General features: G+C 42.8%; 1 protein-coding gene across 1 annotated transcript in view; it reads right to left on the bottom strand.

Moving 5' to 3' along the window:
* The window catches only part of LOC311137899 (cadherin-4-like), a gene marked incomplete at both ends in the record, with an annotated part of 368,521 nt that overhangs the window by 85,040 nt on the left and 258,326 nt on the right, over nucleotides 1-25,155 (bottom strand). The window contains 2 exons of the mRNA XM_084172505.1: nucleotides 15,213-15,395; nucleotides 20,820-21,046. Of these exons, the coding sequence (XP_084028631.1) occupies nucleotides 15,213-15,395; nucleotides 20,820-21,046 (410 nt within the window). The remainder of the gene's footprint in view (nucleotides 1-15,212; nucleotides 15,396-20,819; nucleotides 21,047-25,155) is intronic.

Here is a 25,155-nt window from a genome sequence, read left to right as displayed (position 1 = left end):
TGGGACCACGCAGCCGTCATACCACTCAGGAAGGAGACGCATTCTGTCTCCTAGAGATGAACGTACTTTGGTGCCAAAAGTGCAAATCAATCCCAGAACAACAGCAAAGGACCTTGTGAAGATGCTGGAGGAAACAGGTACAAAAGTATCTATATCCACAGTAAAACTAGTCCTACATCAACATAACCTGAAAGGCCGCTTAGCAAGGAAGAAGCCACTGCTCCAAAACCGCCATAAAAAAGCCAGACTACAAAATAGATGGCATCATGAGGAAGGAAAATGTTGTGGATATATTGAAGCAACATCTCAAGACATCAGTCAAGAAGTTAGAGCTTGGTCGCAAATGGGTCTTCCAAATGGACAATGACCCCAAGCATACTTCCAAAGTTGTGGAAAAATGGCTTAAGGACAACAAAGTCAAGGTATTGGAATGGCCATCACAAAGCCCTGACCTCAATCCTATAGAAAATGTGTGGGCAGAACTGAAAAAGTGTGTGCGAGCAAGGAGGCCTACATACCTGACTCAGTTACACCAGCTCTGTCAGGAGGAATGGGCCAAAATTCAACCAACTTATTGTTGGAAGCTTGTGGAAGCCTACCCGAAACGTTTGACCCAAGTTAAACAATGTAAAGGCAATGCTACCAAATACTAATTGAGTGTATGTAAACTTCTGACCCACTGGGAATGTGATGAAATAAATAAAAGCTTAAATAAATAATTCTCTCTACTATTATTCAGACATTTCACATTCTTAAAATAAAGTGGTGATCCTAACTGATTTAAGACAGGGAATTTTTACTAGGATTAAAAGTCAGGAATTGTGAAAAACTGAGTTTAAATGTATTTGGCTAAGGTGTATGTACATTTCCGACTTCAACTCAATTTTAGAGGAAAGAGTGCCGCTAGATGACTCGTTTTTAAAATCATATGAGCAAAAAAATATTTCCTTTTATTTGGAATGCTAAGCCAGACAAAATTAAACGTGCCTATTTATATAATAAATATGAGTTTGGGGGAATAAAATGATTAAATATCGAAGCTTTAAACCTTTCACTAAAAGCTTCACTCATACATAAGTTATACTTATACCCAAAATGGTTCTCCAGTATATTATTAAGAAAGGCTCATCCATTGTTCAAAAATTGCCTTTTTGCCTTTATATAGATTACAACTTCTCGTTTCCGACTAATTGAAAACGATTTTTTTTTTAAGTATCGCACTTTCTTAAACAAGCCATACAAACCTGTTTACAATTTCAGTTTTATCCTCCAGAAAAGATAGAACAAATATTACAACAAATGTTTACATTTACATTTTAGCAGACGCTCTTATCCAGAGCGACTTACAGTTAGTGAATACATTTTTTTATTTTTATACTGGCCCCCCGTGGGAATTGAACCCACAACCCTGGCGTTGCAAACGCCATGCTCTATCAACTGAGCTATATCCCTGCCGGCCATTCCCTCCCCTCCCCTACCCTACCCTGGGCCAATTGTGCGCCGCCAATGAGTCTCCCGGTCGTGGCCGGCTGCGACAGAGCCTGGATTCGAACCAGGATCTCTAGTGACACAGTTAGCACTGCGATGCAGTGCCTTAGACCACTGCGCCACTCAGGAGACAGGAGATGACTAAGCCTTCTGGGAAACTCTCTGTCACGCTGCAGCCGTCACAACTGTCACCCCTAATTAAGAGCTCTCTTCAAATCTCTGCATGGCTTTAATGGGAATTATATGTGAATTAATGTTATGGTTAAACTCAAATATACTGATCAATAAAAAAACATTCTTTATGGATTTTTTTTTTTTTAATGGTATTATATTTATTAATGATATTATGAATAGAAACGGAGGAGTTATGTCACATATGCAGCTATCGAAAATATATGGGAATGTCTGCTCAATCCAAACTTACAACCAACTGATTGCAGCATTACCACAAAAATTGAGGAGGCAACTGTAAAAGGGAGAAGGTAAGGAACTTGTTTGCATGCCATATATTAAAGATACAAATTGGCTGAAAGGAATTGGCATAAATAGAAAAATAAACCAGTTTCATTTGAGGACCAAAATGTTGACAGCTGCACCATACAGGTTGCAAAATAGCTGGGAATAGATTTTCGATGTACCGATTCCATGGCACATGGTTTATGAACTGGTACAGAAAACAACACTTGATTCAACACTTCAAGTTTTTCAATTTAAATTATTATACAAAATTCTTCCCACAAACAGAATGCTATATATATGGGGCATACAACAATCTCAGGTCTGTAGAGTTTGCTGCAAAGAGACAGAATCACTAGATCATTTATTCTGGTATTGCCCCTATGTAGCTTGTTTCTGGTCACAGGTTCAGGAATTGTTAAATAATCACAACATTCACTTAAAATTAACATTACAAATAGCAGTGTTTGGTGATTTGGAAAGCCATAGTCAGTCAATAAATAATATAATAATACTATTAGGAAAGGTTTCATCTTTAGCTCACAATCTGTTGATATTATACGATTAGAAAGGTTCAAAATGTATGTAAAACATCACAGCACAATTGAAAAATATATGACACATGGAAACCAAACGAGGGTGGTCTATCGTGATAGGTGGGATGGACTGAGAGTGGCTGAGGGGTGGGATTAAAGAGCTTATGTTTGGTAATGTATTATTGTACATAAAAGTACCATGTATGTAAAATGTGTATGCAAAATGTGTATGTAAAATGTATATGTAAAATGTATGTATATGTAGCAGAAAAGCTGTGGATGGGTTGATAATATTAAAAAATAATAAAACATATATAAATATAAAATAGTGCCTCCTACTGGCCGTCCAACACCACTTAAAGCAGCATCTAGTCTCCCATCCAGGGACTGACCAGGACCAACGCTGCTTAGCTTCAGAGACAAGCCAGCAGTGAGATGCAGGGTGTTTTGCTGCTGGCGACAAACACACACTTTCTGTTGAACGCGGAACGAGGTAGAGCTCGGTTTGTTGTTTTGGAAAGTTTTGAAAGTCTCTGAAAAAGTGTTCTATTGAAAAAGTTTGTTTACTAGCTTGCTACCTTTTGAGTTTGGATTCCGTGATGCGGTTGGCATCAGTTGCTGGGACCGCTGCTATCTGTCCAGGGATCCTACCGACCAAGGGTCTGATGAGCTGCTTGAAGTAGCAGCTAGCCTAGCTGCCACTGTTAGCTGCCTATCAAGCTAGCAGGGTTTTCTTAAGGCCTTGAACGCAGCCTTCGACACGGTTTGCCCTTGTGCCTGGGACTTTGGATTGTCCCGGACTTGTGGCTGTCTAGATACCTGCTGTTTGTTGCTGTTTCCATCTTCCATGAGACCTGCCCTGTCTGAAACTGCGAGGAGTAACAGCGTAGCCTATGTTGCTACCATGACAAAGACCAAAGCTGGTTGGAGTACCGTTGAGGACAGTGGTTTCTCTCTATTACAGGTGAAGGATCTTTTAAACAAACAAAAATAGTTGTAGAAGCAGTTGTTAAAACAACAAGTGAATGTGAATCCATGATAACAATGACAGAGAAATCAGATTATCTCAAGGGACAATCAAGGAGGAACAACATTGTTGTGAACGGAATTGCAGAATCTCCACATGAGACCTGGACGGAGTCTGAGGACAAAGTGAGGGAAATTATCTTGGAGAAACTGAAGATGGACTACAGGAAGATTGAGGTGGAGTGCACCCACAGGACCGGAAAACCAACCACAGGCCCAGGTGACAGACCCAGGCCGATAGTGTTGAAGTTCCTGAGGTTCAAGGACTAGGTAACTGTTCTGGAAAGAGCCAAGAACTTTAGAGGAACGTACATCTTCCTCAATGAGGACTATCCTGAAGCTGTGCGCCAGAAGAGAAAATAACTTATCCAACCATGAAAGTTGCCAGAGCACGTGGGGACATTGCTTACATCCCCTGACAGGCTCATTGTTCACCCTCCCTCCCAAAAGCCTGGAAGGGATGAGAGAACCTATGGGTTCGTAGCTTCAACCCCGCAGCACACACACACCAACTGATTAATGGACTGCTGAATGCTTGTTTTTATCTCTTGTTTTGTTTGTTCTTTTCCATATTATGTCTATCTCTGAGAAGCTACCCAGGAAAGGGCTGAAAATAGCCCATATTAATATATGTAGCCTTAGAAATAAGGTTAATGAAATCAATAACTTTCTAACATCAGATAACATTAATATATTAGCCATTTCTGAGACTCACTTAGATAATTCCTTTGATGATACAGCAGTAGCAATACAAGGATATAACATCTATAGAAGAGACAGGAATACTTCTGGGGGAGGTGTTGCTATATATATTCAGAGTCATATCCCTGTAATGCTTAGAGAAGATCTCATGTCAAGTGTTATTGAAGTACTGTGGTTGCAAGATTACTTGCCTCATCTAAAGTCTATTATTTTGGGGTGTTGCTATAGGCCACGAAGTGCTAACAGTCAGTATCTAGATAGTGTGTGAAACGCTTCATAGTATATGTGATGTAAACAGAGAGGTCTACTTTCTTGGGGAACGGAATATTGACTGGTTTTCATCAAGCTGTCCGCTCAAGAGGAAGCTTCTCACTGTAACCAGTGCCTGTAATCTGGTTCAAGTTATTAATCAACAAACCAGGGTGTTTACAAACACTACAGGAACAAGATCCTCCACATGTATTGATCATATTTGTACTAATACTGTAGAACTTTGTTCTAAAGCTGTATCCGTTCCCATTGCAGTGATCACAATATAGTGGCTATATCCAGGAAAGCCAACGTTCCAAAAACCTGGGCCTAAAATAACATATAAGAGATCATATAAAATATTTTGCTGTGAATCTTATGTTGATGATGTTTAAAATATTTGTTGGTCTGATGTGATTAATAAGGAGCATTTAGACGCTGCACTTGATTAATTTCAATTATTGATAAACATGCAACTGTTAAGAAACTGACTGTTAAGGCTCCATGGATTGATGAGGAATTGAAAAACTGTATGGTTGAAAGTGATGGGGCAAAAGGAGTGGCTAATAAGTCTTGCTGCACATCTAACTGGCTGACTTACTGCAAATTGAAAAATGCTGTGGCTAAACTCAACAAAAAGAAGAAGAAACTGTATTCTGAAGCCAAGATCAATAATATAAAGAATGATGGAGAATCTTTTTTTGAGTATGTTAAATGAAATTGTGGGCAGAAAGACAAATCTTTCATCGAATCAGATGGCTTATTAATCACAAAACCATTTGATGTTGCCAGTTATTTTAATGATTACTTCATTGGCAAAGTGGGAAAACTTAGGCAGGAAATGCCAACAACGAACAGTGAGCCATCGTATTATGCATAAAAAAGCTAATAATGAAAGAAAAGCATTGTATGTTTGAATTTTGTAAAGTTAGTGTGAGAGAGGTGGAAACATTTTTGTTATCGATTAATAATGACAAACCTACTGGCATTGACAACTTAGATGGAATGCTACTGAGGATGGTAGCTGACTCTATGGCCACTCCTATCTGTCATATCTTTAATCTGAGTCTAGAGGAAGGTATTTGTCCTCAGGCCTGGAGGGAAGCCAAAGTCATTCAGCTACCCAAGAGTGGTAATGCAGCATTTACTGGTTCTAACAGCAGACCTATCAGCTTGCTGCCAGCTCTTAGCAAACTTTTGAAAAAAATGGTGTTTGACCAAAAACAATGCTGTTTCTCTGTAAACAAATTGACAGCAGACTTTCAGCATAGTTATAGGGAAGGGCACTCACCATGTACTGCACTGACACAAATGACTGATGATTGGTTGAAAGAAATTGATAATAAGAAGATTGTGGGAGCTGTACTGTTAGATTTCAGTGCAGCCTTTGATATTATTGACCATAACATGTTGTTGAGAAAACAAATGTTTTGTTGCTTTTCAACCATTGCCATATCGTGGATTCAGAGCTATCTATCTAATAGAACCCAGAGGGTTTTCTTTAATGGAAGCTTCTCTAATGTCAAACATGTAGGGTGTGGTATAACGCAGGGCAGCTCTTTAGGCCCTCTACAAAAGCACTGCAGAGCTGAGGCGCCACTACAGTCTGGGGTTCGATTCCAGGCTGTGTCACAACCGGCCGTGACCGGGAGCCCCATAGGATGGTGCACAATTGGCTCAGTGCCATCCGGGGTAGAGTAGGGTTTGGCCGGTGGGACTTTCCTTTGCTCATTATGCTCGAATGACTCTTTGTGACAGGGCCGGGCGCCAGCAAGCTGACTCAGGTTGTCAGTCGAACTGTGTTTCCTCCGACACATTGGTGCGACTGTCATCCGGGTAAAGCAAGCAGTGTGATAAGAAGTAGGAGGCCAGGCAGTTCATGTTTCAGAGGACGCATGACTCGACCTTCGCCTCTCCCGAGCCCATTGAGGAGTTGCAGAGATGAGCCAAGGGTCCTAATTCAAAAAACGGGGTAAAAAAATAAGCTTGTGGCCATACGACCCTGAACACGCCTCTTCAGGGTCGGGCCTGGTTAGTACTGGGACGGGAGACCACCTGGGAATACCGTATATAGGTATATATATTTTTTAAACATAGATTCAGTGGTTGTAAAGATGGGGAGAGGTCTGTCCATAATAAAGAGATGGTCTGCTTTTTTGACACCACAGTCCAAAACACAAGTCCTGCAGGCTCTAGTTTAGTCTTATCTTGATTATTGTCCAGTAATGTGGTCAAGTGCTGTAAAGAACAAACTACACTCTAAGAAAAAAGGGTTCCAAAAGGGTTTTTCGGCTGTTTCCATAGGATAACCCTATTTGGTTCCAGGTATAACTATTTTGGGTCCCATGGAACTCAAAAAGATTCTAACTGGAACCAAAAACGGTTCTTCAAAGAGTTCTCCTATTGGGACAGCCAAAGAACCCTTTTAGGCTCTAGATAGCACCTTTTTTTCTAAGAGTGTAGTTAAGCTGCAGCTGGCCCAGAAAAGAGCAGCACGTCTTGTTCTTCATTGTAATCATAGGGCTAATATAAATACTATGCATGCCAGTCTCAATTGGCTAAGAGTTGAGGAGAGACTGACTGCATCACTTCTTATTTTTATAAGAAACATTAATGTGTTGAAAATTCCTAATTGTTTGCATAGTCAACTTACACACAGCTCTGACATACATATTTTCCCCACCAGACATGCCACCAGGTTTTTTTTCACAGTCCCCAAATCCAGAACAAATTCAAGAATGCGTACAGTATTATGTAGAGCCATTATTGCATGAAACTCCCTTCCATCTCATATTGCTCAAATTAACAGCAAACCTGGTATAAAAAAATTGATAAAGCAACACCTCACGGCACAACACCTCTACCCAAAGCCTATTCCCCCTCAGGAGACTGAAAAGATTTGGCATGGGTCCTCAGATCCTCAAAAAATTCTACAGCTGCACCATCGAGAGCATCCTGACTGGTTGCATCACCGCCTGGTATGGCAACTGCTTGGCCTCCAACCGCAAGGCACTACAAAGGGTAGTGCGTACGGCCCAGTACATCACTGGGGCCAAGCTTCCTGCCATCCAGGACCTCTATACCAGGCGGTGTCAGAGGAAGGCCCTCAAAACTGTCAAAGACTCCAGCCACCCTAGTCATAGACTGTTCTCTCTGCTACCGCACGGCAAGCGGTACCAGAGTGCCAAGTCTAGGTCCAAAAGACTTCTCAACAGCTTCTACCCCCAAGCCATAAGACTCCTGAACAGCTAATCATGGCTACCCTGACTATTTGCACTGCCCCCCCACCCCATATTTTTACGCTGCTGCTACTCTGTTAATTATTTATGCATAGTCACTTTAACTCTACCCACATGTACATATTACTTCAACTACCTCAACTAGCCGGTGCCCCCGCACATTGACTCTGCACCGGTACCCCCCTGTATATATAGCCTCCCTACTGTTATTTTATTTTACTTTTTTTCTCAACACTTTTTTGTTGTTTTATTCTACTTTTTTATAAACAATAAATGCACTGTTGGTTAAGGGCTGTAAGTAAACATTTCACTGTAATGTCTGCACCTGTTGTATTCGGCGCATGTGGCCAATAAAATTTGATTTGATTTGATTTATTTGATCTAGATATTTTGGGTGTATGTATTGGCTATATGTGCAGTTTTTAAATGTATGTAGTTCTGTCCTTGTGCTGTTCTTGTCTATTAATGTTATTGTATTATGTCATGTTTTATGTTTGTGTGGACGGTTGAACCCAAGAAGAGTAGCTGCTGCTTTTGGAACAGCTAATGGGGATCCTAATAAAATACTAATTTCACACACATACACAGAGACAGACAGACACACACACACACACACACACACACACACACACACACACACACACACATACACACACACACACACACACACACACACACACACACACAGCATTAACCTGATGGAGGTGCAGAATGTGGGATGGCGGGGAGGGAAGACAGGATAATTAGAAAGAGTACAAATATTAATGGAAGTTAAAGACGGACTAACAAACCCAATTATTACATTAGCCGGCCAATTTAGATGAGAGCTTTGAGAAGCCAGCAGGCAGGACTGTTGAAATAGACCAGCGGTCTCCATGCATTAACAATGGAATGAATTCCCCTGTCATCCCCAAACAGGAAGAATAGAGCAGATACAGCCATTAATTCTGCCTGCAGTCTTCAGTATAAAGCCAGCCACATTCCCCTGCTCTCCAGGCTGAATGGACGACGCAGAGACCAACACTCCTTTTTTACCCGCCCCATAAACACGGAGGGCCCTAGAGACAGGAGACTCGGGGGAGGAGTGGGAGGAGGAGGGGGAAGGAGGAGGGGGAGGGGGAGGCTGATGGGTTTGTACTGCTGCTGCAGTTTTCTTCCACCACTGCTTGCTAACCTGCCTCCCTTCTAATGACCAATCAATTTCCACTACTCAATATCCTTCCTCTTGTCTAGCCCATCCCTGGGAGACCTGCAGAATGCACCAGCACTCCCACTCCGGCCAATCACCAACACCCTGAGGCTACATTAGTGCCCTATTGGCAAGCTGTGGGCAACCAACGCCTGGCCAATCAGGTGGAGCCAAGAACTGAATGGATTTTCTGTTTGGCTGTGGGAGGTGCGAGGCCTGCCAATGGGGGCTCAGGAGTGGCATTGTGTATCTCTGAGGGAGGCTGCCAGAGGGGTCAGGCCAGAGGACTGCAGACTGACAGTTATTTAGTGAGGGGCAGAGCATAGCTGCGGGAAGTAGGGGTGCTGTGGGTGCTGCAGCACCCCCTAAAACATAAATAAATATACAAATACTTCTCGCGGCTATGGGGCAGAGCTCTCTGTCAGTCAGTGGAGGGAGTGCCTTTGTACAGCTGGGCCAGCTACTAGGATGCTGCAAACACAGGCACAGACACAAGTACTTAGTAGACACACACACATGCAAGCATGAAAGCGCATATCCTATACAGCTTTCCTAATACCTTTTAGTGTTCATTTTTGTATAAAAACTAGTGGGTATCCCAGAGACATGCTAGACTAAAATAACTGTGGAATATGTATGTATTAATAAACCAATACAGTGTTCCTACCTAGTTCTATAAACAGTGGTGTATTACCATGCCATGGAGATGATTCTCTCCCACACATACACCAACTTGTATTGGTTTATTGAGTCAAGAGCAGGGTTTAATTTAGCATTTCATTCTACCTTGGGAGACTAACTTATTAAAGACTTGTGCTTCATCTCGAGTGTACAAAGTTGGCTGCAAAACTTGTTCAGGCAAGTGAGAAAAAAGTAACCGCCTGCTTGTGTAACATGTAATCACCACAGTATTTTGTTTTGTTGAAAACTGTATGCCTCCTGCATTCAATTTACATAACATCCTACCAAATGAGGGGCCTCCAGCCATTGTGTGACTCAAGCAGAAAAGTTTAGAGACAACTTGATACCTCCATCATAACACCTACCCAGAGGTGTCGTCTCAAATTATGCATAATTGGTTGCCTTTGGTAAAGGACAAAAATGAGCCTGGTCTGATTGGTGTCTGCCTCACCTCAGGATTGTCCTTGACGTGGAGAAAATAATGTAATAACTTTCCAAAGTACACAGTGTAGATTACAGCTCTCTTCAGAGTGGGCGTTCACCCTCACATATCAGGACTTCAATTAAAGGCCCTCTCATTCCATTCCTCTGCTTTGCCCAAGGACTGGGTTTGTATAACTTATCTCCTTTATCACCCCTTCTTTTATCATTATTTAGTTATTTCTGGTGTGTCTGTCTGACTGAGAGTCAGGGGTGAGGACGGAGAGCAGCAGAGTGGCTCATCTCGCCCTGTTTGGACTGATTTCCATCAGATGTGGCATTGGGTCCAGTCTTAGGTGCTGGAGGTGAAACTGCCACAAATGGCCTGAAACTAATGCTGCTCTCTGAAACTAATGCTGCTCTCTCTCACCTCACAGATTCACTATGCTCTCCCGCTCTCTTCCAATCCCAATCTGACTCCTTTTCTCTCTTTCTATTCTCTGCAGACTCTCCATCTCTCTCACTATCTATTTAGTTATAGCTGTTTTCAATCTCCAATTCCATTCCTCTTACCTCTGTCAAGAGCAATACTTTATTGGACAGTGAATGGCATGGGGAAAATATTGCATTTTACCACAATGGTAAATTATTGCAATCAAAGCGACACTACTTGAGATCGCTCATGAGGGATTTGCACGTCACAATAAAACATCCCTGAAGTGGAATGCTGGTGCTGCTAGTTTCACTCTAATCATTTCCCTTCTGTTCATAAGGGGAGGGGGTCTACTCAATATGTCATGTAGTAATGTCCCTTATAAATGTGTCTAATAAACCTTCCCTGGACCAACACACCAGTGGAGCAGCAGCTAGACTGTCCAGGATTTCAGAACTGTCTAGGGGTGTGAGAGAGAGAGAGAGAGAGAGAGAGAGAGAGAGAGAGAGAGAGAGAGAGAGAGAGAGAGAGAGAGAGAGAGAGAGAGAGAGAGAGAGAGAGATGGTGGTGGTGGTGTGTGAGGATAATCAGGATAAGGCCAGACATCTCTGGGTGGAGAAGTAAAATCTGATTATTAAAGTGGACATTAGAGTCTCCCAGCCAGCCACAATGCAGAACAGATCACAATCAATAACACAGGCACATTTACCTCCTGCTGCACCATATTACTTGTGTTGATGGAAGCATGAATTTTCTCCATCTGTTCAACTCAATTAAACCTAATCCAAGGCCAATCTGGCGAACCGTGGTTTCTCAGATGAAAATGGGTAATTACTCTAAAAAGGGTAGCCCTTTCCTGCAGTCAATGACCAAAAGCTCTCTCTTTGGCCTCATAGGTTTTTCATAATTTCATAATTAATCAATATATATATTTCTTTAAACAATGAAAATCTGATGTTTCTATGTCAAACGGTTTTGTTGTATTACAGACTTCTATATCTGCCATGGTACAGATGTCTTCTTTTTTATAAGCCCATAACCATGTGTGTGAGGTGTATACTTTAGTTTCAAAGTAGATTTGTTTAAGACTACCAAGAAACACTCTGTGTGACCCTGATTTAGCCTACAGTGAACCCTGGTGAACCTGGCTGTGTGTGGGGCTGTCTAACCTCATAGAAATGCTGGAGAGATGGAGTCAGAGACTTTCCACAGCTCTGGAGGAATCAGTGTGCTGTGAGTGTGCTGCTGTAACCACAGTGGTTGTTCCTGGCCACCTCCAAGACAAGAGAGATAAATACTGTAACTGAATCCCTCTGCTCTCTTCACTGGCCAGCTGTCACAATGGAATGGCCCAGTCAAGCCGTGTTGCAGAGCGAAATGAGGATAGAATACCTCACAGGGCCATGGACGTGATGCACATTCCCCATGGCTAAGGAACAGGGCTCTCTTTCACTACTGCTAGAGGTTGTGGCCGACATACACACACACACACACACACACACACACACACAAAGGAACGCCCGGGGTGTCAGTAAACCCAACCATCTGAAGCTGAACATGAGGTAAGGGGATGAAAGGCTGTCCATATTTCTCCAGCAGGGTAGTACAATACAACCACAATCCTGCAGTCTGTGTGTGTTTGTGTGGGTGAGTGAGTGAGTGTTTTTTTTGCTTTGGTGGAAAATCTGCCCTCTTGCCAACTCGTTGGTGAAAGGTGATTTCAGTAATCCGGGAGTGTAAGCCGCATGGTACAAATGGGCATGAGGGAGCTCTGTGGTGGCCCAGAGAAAGCTGTCTCTGGCCTGGACGTCTGGGGGACTGATAACATGCTGCACACAGTTTACAGGAGCATCCTGGAACCATGGAGCTGACAGACACAGCTGCCATAGCATGACAACAGGAATGGAGCTGGTTTGTCATGTCACTTCTAAAACAGTTATAGTAAAATGTCCAGTGAGCTAGTTTACCTCATTTAAACAACTCCTGCATGGCTGCATACACACACATACAAGCAACTGAAAGTGTGCTAAATGTATTGAACAACTGTTCAAGCAGAGCTGTGTGGGTGTCCATCTGTCTGTATCTGTCCTCTTGTCTGTGTGTCTGGGTCTATGTCTTTGTAGAGTCCTAAGGCGTACCAGACAGATCACTTGGCATCACCACTCAAATCGGAGAGAAGTGGCCCTCTCTTTACCTGCTGAAGGCTCTTGATAGAAAATACCTGGGTAGTTTTCTGTTAAGCCCTTCATAGTGAGTAGCTAGGTTTCTATCCAATTGGCAACAGATTTTCATGCAAATATTCTTAAATCTGCATAGAAACAATATGCAAATTTTCCCACCAGAGATGTGCTTCCATCAAATTGACTTGTTGTGGATAAAAGGCTATGCGTGATGACGGGTAGTGCACATACAAATAACTTTTTGAGTTTAAATTCCTATGTACCGAATACAAAAGTAAAAGTTAAATGGGTTTCCATCACATTTTCAACACTACTGATGGTTTTGTCACAAAAATGTTGCGTTATATAGCGAATGTACCCACTCTGGTATTGGCACCTGCGCTCTACCCAACAGCTCGCAGATACAGTGTAGGTATAGCCTACATGATTAAGATTATTTTAATTTGTCAAACGGCAGCCAAGCATCGATCATCATGTCACCAGGTTAAAACCCTCAATATTTATTGGAAAGGGGCATCAAGCGCATCACCTTGCACTTTCACCACCCTGTGAAGTACATCATAACCTATTTCATCTGTAGCCTAATAAACTGCATTCCCGAGTCATAGTGGGAGGACCACACAACATTTAATCGCGTGACTCCAAGTTTCGATATGATTATTATATCAATATTTGCGCATAAAAGCGTTTCCACCGCCATTTCTCACATTATTAATTTTACCGACACTAAAAAATCCCACCTTGTCTAGCGTATTTTGCTTTGTCGACATTTGGAAAGTTTACCGACAAATTTGCCGTTTCCATCAGGCCTGTCTTTACATTTTTTATCCAACGTATTTTACTCGCATAAAAAGGTTATATGGAAACCTGGTTACCTGGTTACTGAGATGTATTCTACCCTTCTCTTCAGTTGCCTGGGGTGAGTATGTATTCATGGATGCCAAGGGAAGCCAGGCGTCCCCAAAATACTGACCAAGAAAAAAAAAAAAGAAAAAAAAGTATCTTTCGTCTCTGTGTTTCATAATTTTCCTTCAATTCGCACGAGGCTGAATATATCTCACTGGAGAAAGCATCCGAGTGAGCGAAACACTGCCCCTCTGTCTCTGTATGTGTAGGCCATCTATCTGATTCTGTCTGGCCCAAAAGAGTATGACATTGTTGCCACCCGTAGCATTGAGTGCAAGGGAAGCCAGTGAGCATTTGGCCTCCCTTAATAAAAAAAGTATAAAATAATAGCCAATCGACGTTGAGCTAAACTGAGTGAGCTCAACTGTGAATGGTCCTGGCGCACCCAAAAAAAAGTGTAAAGGGAAGCCAGTTTGGATTTGGCGTCACTCCTATCTAATCGCATTGAGAGCATACGTCATTGACAGAAACAACTTGAATTGTTGCATCTTGTTGTGTTGTTGTCCTCCAGTGACGAGATAGCTAGCTAAAATTGGCCCTTTCCTAAATTAGCCATGGATGGAGATAGGGACTTGTGGTTTTACTTAATTCTCCGTATTGGCCAATGATTATAATGGCGATTCTGATCCAGCCATTAATTCATACTTTGTGCCCCTGGCCTGAGAGGATGGAAGTTCAATATGTAGCTACATGTAGAGGGCTAATGTTAACTAGCTAACGTTGCCAATGAAGGAAGTTAGGCTAGCGAGCAAGCATTTTAGCCAGGTAGCCTAAGACAACAAAAAATAAAAGCGTGTACTGTATGACAGAGTCATAGACCATTTCGTCAACTTGAAAGAGAGGAGGATGGCATTGGCGTTTCTCTACAAGTAGGGTGAGTCAACATGTTTTTTCTACTTGCATGAATGCACGCACACACACATACACACATTCACACAGAAATCAGAAACATGGACAGCCATATCATATTTAGCTTATGTTGATTTAACTAAATTGTTTTTGGTATCTTTTCATTGTCACTATATTAGATTAAGCATAGGTGATTTGAGGATGTTGAAATGTTGAAGTTGAAATGGTGCTGGAATAGTGGAGGCAGCTCCTGTTTTCTTTGTGACTTGCGGTAACGCTCAGTGGTTGTAAATCAATAGTTGTTTAGTGGTTCGAAATGTTTTGAAACATTAACTTGCTTGACCATGCTGTAGGTCATGTAACTGTTTGTTACATGCAATATGCTTTGTGGACTTCACCTGACAGAGGTTGCTCTCCGGTTTTGCGATGAAACAAAGGTGTGGTTGAATTTATTCTGCCACTGTGTCTTCTTATTGTCTCGGCCTTAGGCCTATATATCACGGTGCCAAGGCATATGAACTAACAGGTTACAGAGCAAACAAGGCAATTATCACAACACATAGGTTGTAATATGGCTTTTTTTTCTGGCTTCCCCAGTGAATTTACCCACGCACCGCTACTGAGTGAACCGCCGACAGACGTGGGTTATCTGGCTTGAAGATGTCTTTGGAATATGTTTTTGGCTCATATGAAAGTAAAAAGACAACTTCAGAAAAGGTGTATGATGCGCGGTAGCAAAACAGAGCAAGATCGGGTTATTGTTATCAGAATTGATGATGAACTCATTTCTAGTTTACAACAAAAAGACAACTTAACTGCACATCAATGGTTATTGATAAGTGTAATACTGTCACGCACTCTGACAAGCATTTGTGGGAAGGGTCCTCTGGAGTTTTCGGGCACATTGATTGGTGGGATGACCCAGTCCCGCTTCTGTCGTCTCAGTCCATTGGCAGATGAGCTTCTTTGATGTTTCCGTGGAAACTTGATAACCCTGGGATTAGAGTCCCAGGCCCTTGCAATCATATCCTCCACTCCAATCTGAAAGGAGAAGAAATCAACACATTATTGACCTACAGTATTCAACAACTAATTGAGAGACAACCACAAAATGTAAAGTCTCACACTGAATGATGAGACATGAGAGGTCAATATAAAGGAGTGTTACTGAATTGATTGTTCATCTTCTTAAAGTGTGGGGTGTGGAACATACAGGTGACAAATCCATCATAAAGATCAACCTTGACAGATGATGAGAAACATAATAAAACATCTTTCAATGTTTCTTTCAGTTAATACAAAAATGAACAAAAAATAATTGATTTTCAATTCAAATATAATCCATGCTTTCCAGCCATCACCTTTCATGTACTTAGCAAATCACCTAAGAGGACCAAGCCTTGGCATACTTTCCAGGCATTAGTCTTGCAGACAGGTTACCAATGGCCTCTGCACAGTCCTCAGAGGTTGACTTCTATGTCTTTATCCAGCAAAAAGCCTTCTCAGTCTGAGAAATCACAGTTGGATGTCTCCAACGTGCCCTTCTGACAGTCACAGAGCTGTGCAGCTCTGTGTGATGCACTCTGTGACATATCCCCCTGAAAGTGGCCTTACTCCAAATGAAAAGGGATTGATGAAATATCACTTCAATAACAGCGAGATCAGAATGTTAGGACCAACAGTGATCCTGCAGTGTGTGAGATAATAGCTGATTCACTGGTCTTACAAGCAAAGACTAGTTTCCCAGAGCATGTAAGGGGAATATACTGTTAGACAAAAGGGGAGGTGCATAAAATACAAAAACTGAAAACATAAAACTGTTTTTAATTACAGTTTTACACCTTGCCTTCTTTCCCTAATCTTAATCCTTCATTTTACTTCATTTATTTTTTCTTTCATGTTTTATCCCCTCATATTAATAAAAGGTGCACTGCACACTGGTGTAAACTCATTGTAAATCTGGCCCTATGTGTTTGAGAAGATGTACTGTATATAGATTGGTAGACCTATGTGATGTGTATATATGGTATCTATCTAGTGAAGGTTGCTGTGTCCTCATGCCTGACATGATGTAATCCAGTGATCCTGCTGTTTCTCCTGCTCCCCACTCACAGAGACATGCATGCTGATGTGACTTGAAGCCACGCGGAAATCCTTCTGTCAAACCTGCTCAGAGGACACACACGCACCCTTGCAAAGCATGCAGACACACACACACACACAACCAACTCAAACCTCAAACACCGGCAGGCAGGTCAGCCTATCAATACACATGTGGTTTGTCAGACAGAGTGACAGATGCGAGCTAAACCAGAGCAAACATACTGTATATTTCCCCCCTTTTGTTTTAATTCTTCACGGCTTAGTGGATTTGACTACAAGGCTTACAGCAGGCCTCCTGATAGCAGCAGGTAGCTCGACAGGAGAGAAGAGAGAGAGGAGAGAGGAGAGGGGAGAGAGGGGAGAGGGGAGAGGGGAGAGAGGAGAGAGGAGAGAGGAGAGAGGAGAGAGGAGAGAGGAGAGAGGGGAGAGGAGACAGGAGAGAGGAGAGAGGGGGAAGGACCTGATGTGGTGCCCTGATAAGATAACTCTAGCTTCAGCTCCACTCAACCACAACACTCCCAGGTACCAGTACAGGGGCAGTGGGGCGTGATGGGAGTGTGCCAGTCTTTTCATGGGTGGTAGGTGGATTTAGTGTGTGTGTGTATGTGTGTGTGTGTGTGTGTGTGTGTGTGTGTGTGTGTGTGTGTGTGTGTCTGTGTGTATGTGTGTGTGTGTGGGTGGGTGTGCGTGTGTGTGTGTGTTGGTGTTTGACATAGACAAAGAGAAGGAGAAAGGGGGAAGAGAAAAATTGGGAGGGAGACAAAAGACAGATAAAATGCCAAAGTGAGATCCTAGAATAGATTTATAGAAGGCAGAGAGGGTGGAGTTTTCCCTCCCTGTCCTTATCGGCAGCTATCTGTTGAATAACACACACAGTGCTGCTCCTCTCCATCATTATCAGCGCCTCAGCCTGCTGGGGAAAGCGGGACATTAGGCCCGCTGATAATGGGGTCGATGCATCCGATCGGTGTTGCATTGGCAAACTCCCACATTCCTCCAAACACTGTGCCAGGCAGACACAACAGAGCAGAGAGGACCTATTTTTTCAGAGTCTGTCTATGGATGATACCACTGCAGCAGGGCCACGTTGCTCACACTCCAAACAGCATGGCAAATGACAGCTCTGTGAAGCTGGCACGATGACAAACATCACCACAATTTCAAAGGAAAAAGTGGAAACTGGAACAGGCTTTTTCTGTTGTGAGAAAGGTATGTTGGGGATAATAATTTGGTAGGTGCTTAAATTTGTCCTATTTCACAGAAGTGTATTAATACGCATGTGTGAACCGGAAATGTGTTTTTTGTTTTGAGACCCTCAGAGAGTGGGGTCACGGCCAGGGTCTGCCATTATCAACGGCGATCCTTGAACAATTATGGTTAAGTGCCTTGCTCAAGGGTCCATTGGCAGATTTTTCACCTTGTCTGCTCAGGGATTTGAACAAGCAACCTTATGGTTACTGGCCCACTGCGCTAACCACTAGGCTACCTGCCGCCCGTGCGTGTGTATGTGTGTGCATGCGTGTGTGTTGTGTGTGTGTGTTGTGTGTGTGCATGCATGCATGTGTGTGTGCAATCAGGAATCAGTGAGTGTGAAATCAGTCCCAGAACTGCCCGGAGCTCCCCAGGCCGAGAGCTAGAGGGCAAGCCAGATGGCTGCTCTCTCCTCCCAGACAGGCTGCATGTTGCTGGGGCATCAGTCAGCCCTGCAGCCCTGGAGCTGACATCTGGAGGTTATCATTCTGAAGAGCAGGAGGCAACACTAAACAGAGACATTCAATTACACAATATCAAGTATGTGCTAGTTTCCCATCCTCCATTCACTGTTGATCTCGAGACATGTAATTTAATGTTTTATGTCTCTTGCTGTTCTATTTTTCCTTTAGCCTTCCACACTGATTATCTCTGATGAGAGCTGATCAGAGCAGTGATCTGTGGTGAACAGGTTGTGAGGGGCAGGAAAATTCTTCTTACTGAATCAAATACATTTGAGGAAGCTGCTATGACTATTGATACATTCCTCTTATGGATGTAGAACTGGACTGCAATCACAGCATAGACTAGCCATCATGACCTCACTGCCATATCCTCTTCTGCCTCCTCACGGACCAGTTAGACTCTAGGTCCTAAACCCCTCCCTACTATGGCTCTTTGCTCTAATCTAACATGAATGGACCATCAGGCTCACAGAGTACTGGTGCATAACTGTATGAAAAGGCAGGCCACAGCAGCATGAAATCAGCTGGGGGTATATGCATATAGAGTCAGTAGACTGGCACCATAGTGTGAGTACATAACCTGCAGTGAGGGACTTCACAGCCAGAATGACATAGACTTAAACAGGAGGCAGCCAAACTATGATCATATTCAAATATATAAATTAACATCCAATACAAATAGATAAGCTATAATGCACACACCAACACATACACCAAGCACTATGCACAGTTAATCTAGGAGAGGTAAATCGAGCCAACAATTAATAGAACATAATAATAGGAATCCAATGAGTCCCTGAACACGTCTGCTCTGAAACTTAATACATGCACTTACCTCGTAATGGAGCTGTCTGTCTTTTAATTACCTAATATCTGTAGGATGTTTTAGCAACTTTTAAATTGTACTGTTGTGTTGACATGTTTTGGTGTGTAGTGGTCATAGGTAATCTGATTATTTTCCCCTCTCCCTTTCAACACTATTGACTCAGAGTGACTCAAATGACACAACAACTCTGTCACAGCATTTCACACATTTCAATAATTACACTGCCAAACATTTAATGAGTATAGCAACCAAATATATCGTTGCTATACTCATTAAATGTGTGGACGCATAATGAGAGTGTGTGACTTTCTTTCTTTCTTTTTATAGTCAATACTTTTATAACATCAATCTACTCCTCACTGAGTAGTTTCTATTTTTGAAACTGGGAGCAAGCATTTCTGTATACAAGGCATTACCCTACATATACACAATCATCTTTCATCAATGGATATAGAAGAACCGCATCCCCAAACTATCTGACAAAACAGTTGAAAGCTGTTTCTACAGTGGCTTTAATGTTGGTGTTTTTGGTGAATTGGAGTGTTTCTTTAACCTCTATGGTGGATACAGAGAGCAAGGGAAGGAGGAAAGGAGGGAGGACAGGACCACCCGGGTGCACATTTTGGTTTTTGCCCTAGCACTACACAGCTGATTCAAATCACCAACTCATCATCAAGCTTTGATTATTTGAATCAGCTGTATAGTGCTAGGGCACCCGGTTCTATGCCACATCAACATGTCCTCTGAGCCCGTGTTTGTCATTGGGGGTCATACTGGAGGAGGAGGGAACACTACTGTACCAGCGTGAACGACAGTCTCTCTCTCTCTACCCTTTAGGAACCATTCACTTTTCCTGGAATTATTGTCTGTATGACCAAATACAGTGGCTAACCGACATCAAATGGGCCATGTGCTGAAAACATTTTTGTTTCTAAAGCAGTGTTGGAGAAATCCCTTATCCGGAATAATACATTTCCATTATTTAGTTTTTTATGGCTACACATTTAATTTTAATGAAACAATTCAATTTACTTTTGACAACTTTTTCTACAGGGCATAACAGCAATTTTCCAGTTCGGAATCACCTGCACACAACGAAATTACACACCGCTGCCTGTTTGTATCAGAAAGAAAAGTGTCCAGAAGGTACCTAGTTGTAAGGGCTTGCAACAAAAATGTATCAATTTAAAACATGTAACTGGTTTTCACATTTTCATTAGATTACTAGAACATAATGATTTATTGTTCTATCATGGACTCTCTCTGTTGCTCTCACAATGTGGGAACATATTTCCATAGTGCTGCTACAATGTCACCTGGCTCCCCCATGCCTCCCTCCGACAGACTGGAACATTAGCTTAATCAATGTCAATTATTTCATGCCCTTCATTATTGTGCTGTGAGGAGTTGGCAGAATTTTTATCCCAGCTCTGCAACTGCTTTACAGAATTCTTGGATATTTTCTATGATTAAAAACATGACCTGGAGTAAGCATTAAGCCTCAGGCTATTAAACATCTGATATTTGAAAAGCAAATAATAGGTTGTTCCCTGAGAAATGTATTCCTGTTAATGATATTGAAAAGCAGAACCTGAAATAATGTGATTTTATATAATGTACTTGAGGATCATTGAAAACGGATCTTACCTGAGAGGCAGTTAGAGGTTTTGAAGTATATAAATATGTGTTTCCATGCAAATGTACAACTGAGGTACAGTACAGTCTGTCAGTAGCAGGGGTGTGTCGGTGTGTCTATACCGGAGGCATAGGTATGTGTGTGTTTAACTGCAGTGTAAATGACAGCAGTATATATATGTTTACCTGACTCACAGGGACAGAGGGCTGGTGTCCAGCCAAGGCCAGCTTGACCGTGGTCTCCCAGATGTGAGGGTCATGACCTCCGCGGGCGGTCACCATGAACTGGACCGGTTCTGACAGGTTGACCGTCTCCTGCTCCGCGTACACCGAGCCGTCAGGACGCACACTGAAGTTAGGGTCACTGCTCTCGAAGCCCACCACCTTACTGTGCTGGCAGTCCTCAAATTTCACTAGAGAGAGAGAGAGAGAGAGGGAGGGGGAGGGAGGGAGGGAGGGAGGGGGGGGTGTGGGGGGGGAGAGAGGCAGTGGTAAGATATAGGGGATGAGGTGACACATCTGATGACATGTAACTGTTGTGAAATACTGGCATAGTTTTTCCACCTCCATAAAGACATATCTCTCCTCATCCTGTCTTCTGAGGTGAAGACAACTTTGAATCTCCACTGAAACCAAAATAGACGCATGAAAAACAACTGTATTTCCTTGCGTTTTCAAGGGGTGGCGGGGCTACATGGAAGCTATGTCACATTAATGCATCAGACTGTGAAGCTCTTTATCTTTCTCAATCAAGTTTCCCCTTCAACATGCTGCCACGAAACACAGAACACAATCTTAAATGACATTTCGGGTCTTCCGCCTGAATAGAGAATGAGAGAACGAGAGAGCATTGTGAGGAACATCCTAGTCACACACTTTCCTTCCTTCCCCTCCAGAGACCTAGATGTATGAGGAGGAGGAGGAGGAGGAGGAGGAGGGGAGCATTGTGGGTGTCTGTGGTCTTTCCGCCTCACAGACGAGCTGCGTGTTTGAAGGAGATCACGCACCCTTCATGATCAGAGCTGACAGGCAGAGATATAAGGAGAGAGAGAGAGAGAGAGAGAGAGAGAGAGAGAGAGAGAGAGAGAGAGAGAGAGAGAGAGAGAGAGAGAGAGAGAGAGAGAGAGAGAGAGAGAGAGAGAGAGAGGAGGGCTGTCTGCCTGGCCTGATTACTCATAACCAGTCACTATTGATCAGATGCTGCCCAGGTACTCTGCATTTCAACATAGGAACCCACTACCCAGTACATAAGTGCTCAGATATTCTACATCATTCACTCAAACATCAGTATTTTCTCTGCATGAGGTCAGATTGGCTGTCAATCCCCAATCTCTTTTCAGATTATTGGGGATTTTCATTCTCCTCAATGGGTGGGGAGAGAAATGGTGTGGAGCACTTTGATATGGACGCTGCAATGACAGATGACATCAAGCTGCCATCTCAACCAATATGAAATCTGAGGGGAAAATCCAAAGCTGTGCAGACTGAACGTTCAATATCAATACCTTATCTTTACATTCCAAGTAATAATGAAAGCTTTTATACTTTAATGTTTCGAAACAGTACTTTAAATTTAGATTTAAGAATTTCAGGCAAAACAATTTGACATCAATGTCAAGTCCCTTTACTTTTCAACATCTTGTTGCTGCCAAGTCACTAGAATTTAGCATATGCCGCCTACTGAATTGAGTGTTGAAACATTCTGCCATCACCAAGTGTCCCATCAGTCAGGTGCTGAAGTAGAAACAGTGAGTCATGTAGGCAGTGGCTTGTCAGAGATGGAGGGTATGTAAACATTCTCTCCTGTGGCTGTGCCACTGATGAGTTAGCAGATGGCGCCATCACTGACACCTCAGGGATGCTTCCAGAGCACACTCCAGTTTAGTGGAGCCTAGAGAGAGATGAGAAGCAGAACCCATGGCTGTTTAGTAGAGCCCAGAGAGAGATGAGAAGCAGAACCCATGGCTGTTTAGTAGAGCCCGGAGAGAGATGAGAAGCAGAACCCATGGCTGTTTAGTAGAGCCCAGAGAGAGATGAGAAGCAGAACCCATGGCTGTTTAGTAGAGCCCAGAGAGAGATGAGAAGCAGAACCCAGGACTGATCGGTAGAGGGCCAGAGAGGGATGGGGTGCAGCACCCAGGACTGTTTAGTGGAGCCCAGAGAGGGATTGGGAGCAGAACCCAGGACTGTTTAGTAGAGCCCAGAGAGAGAGATGGGGAGCAGAACCTAGGCCTGTTTAGTGGAGCCCATAGAGAGATGGGGAGCAGAACCCAGGACTGTTTAGTGGAGCACAGAGAGGGATCATAAGCGAGACGAGAGAAACTGGGTCTCACAGCAGCACTCATTATATGGTATGCCTAGGGCTGTGGCGGTCGCGAAATTTAGTCAAACAAATAACTATCGGTCTCATGGTAATTGACCGTTCATTAACATAAACACATTTAGCATCTCCTGGCTTCCACACATAGCCTACAAGCCACTGATGCAGACCTTTGGAACATCTACATTTTAAAAAGTCTAATAAATCCATGTAATATAGCCTACACCTTCACAATAAATCCATTATTTATTTTAGGCAGGTCTAAAGAAGCATGATATGAAGAAAATGTAGTCTATTTCAGAAGAACAGAATAGCATACTCTGAGTTGTCCTTATGTTAGGTCCTGATCTGGCTATGCCATATGGCTGTGGGCTACACTAGTTCATTTAGCAGACAAGATTTGTTTAGAATTCCGTGGCATTATTTTATATTATTTGATAGAATGAAGAATTCAATTGAACAAAGCTGAATAAAATAGAAAGGATATTTTCTCCAAACGATTTGAGGGAGTGCGCACATGCAGCTATTTTGTGTTGAGCGGTTAACAAAGAAAAAGGTCCTCCTATATGCTTAATTTAGAGTTATTCATGTAACTTTAGTTGTTCTACAAATGTTGGGCTATATGTTAAGATTTTTAATACATGCAACTCTAATGATGATTTGAAAAAAGTAACTTGAAAGGCATGAGCTATGCTTTGTTTTTTTGCGCAGCCTGTACACACTTCATCAGTCTCTCATTCACAATTTGAAAAGCACTTTCTCACAGGATACAAGTGAAGACAGACACATCGGGGACGCAACTGCACGCGTCCTTATCCAATTCCGAGGTGCATATTGAAGATATTGGAAGAACTGCCAACAAGATGAGTAGGCCTAACGAACAGCAAAAGCACTAGCCTATTTTTTAAAACATTTTAGTCATTTAGCAGACGCTCTTATCCAGAGCGACTTACATTATCTTTTTATTTTTCATACTGGCCCCCCGTGGGAATCGAACCCACAACCCTGGTGTTGCAAACGCCATGCTCTACATCCCTGCCGGCCATTCCCTCCCCTACCCTGGACGACGCTGGGCCAATTGTGCGCCGCCCCATGGGTCTCCCGGTCGTGGCCGGCTACGACAGAGCCTGGATTCAAACCAGGATCTCTAGTGGCACAGCTAGCACTGCATGCATTGCCTTAGACCACTGCGCCACTCGGGAGAGCCTATGTCAATCTACTATCTCCCATCGTACAAAAGTTGACCTATTCTATTCTGTGCGAGAAATACATATTCCAAACATAGTCTGGGACAGTTGTGGGATGTGATAGATCCCAAATTAATACAACCACTAGCATCCCCCCAAAAAATGTATGCAATGTGGCTGACGCAACAGATCAGAACGTTTAGCTTTAAATGTTGATCAACTATTAGGCTATTTCTTCACATTATAAGAGCAGCAATATGCACATGGCAGTAGGCTATAAGCGCAAATGTTCAATTAGCGGGAAAACACCATTATCAAAAGTGACCGCAAATGCAATTACTGTATGCATGTAATGCTTTTATTATAAAGGTGCATTTTTATGGGGGAAATTATCTTCCCCAAACTTGAAACTCACGCACTGCTTATGTATACCAGTTAAGCTCTATACCCCTTGTAAAGCGGATTAAATGTGCTTAATTTTAAGAAGCTATTTGGCCACTTTAGTTGTGATACAAACCTCATCAAAACATATAGGCCTATGGGCTAGGCTAAATGAGGTGTGCGACTATGATTAGAAAAAGTTGTGTTTCTTGCTGTCAGAGTGGTGTGAGTGTGTGGAATCAAACGCAGGAACCAGGATGACGGTAAACACTTTAGTAAGTCCAAAAATAGGACAAATAGCCTCCCCAACCGGGTGGCGCACAAATACGCACTGAAACACTGTGCGGAAAACAAGAAAGAAGCGCACGCAGTGCAAACTCTCGAAAATACAACCACGAGAGACTGATACAGCTGACACAGGCTGACATAAAACAATAACGCATAACACCTGACCCAAACACACAAACTAAATAAGGGGAACAATCAAGACACAAATAAGGGACAGGTGTTATGAACAGACAAAACCAAAAGAACAAGAAACATCGAACGGTGGCAGCTAGTACTCCGGAGACGACGACCGCCGAAGTCCGCCCGAACAAGGAAGAGGAGCAGCCTCGGCCGAAACCGTGACACT

The sequence above is a fragment of the Coregonus lavaretus genome, assembly GCF_964263955.1.
Source record: "Coregonus lavaretus genome assembly, chromosome: 12".
Taxonomy (NCBI): Eukaryota; Metazoa; Chordata; class Actinopteri; order Salmoniformes; family Salmonidae; genus Coregonus; species Coregonus lavaretus.
The sequence above is the reverse complement of the archived record's forward strand: the minus strand, read 5'-3'. Positions and strand labels throughout refer to the sequence as shown.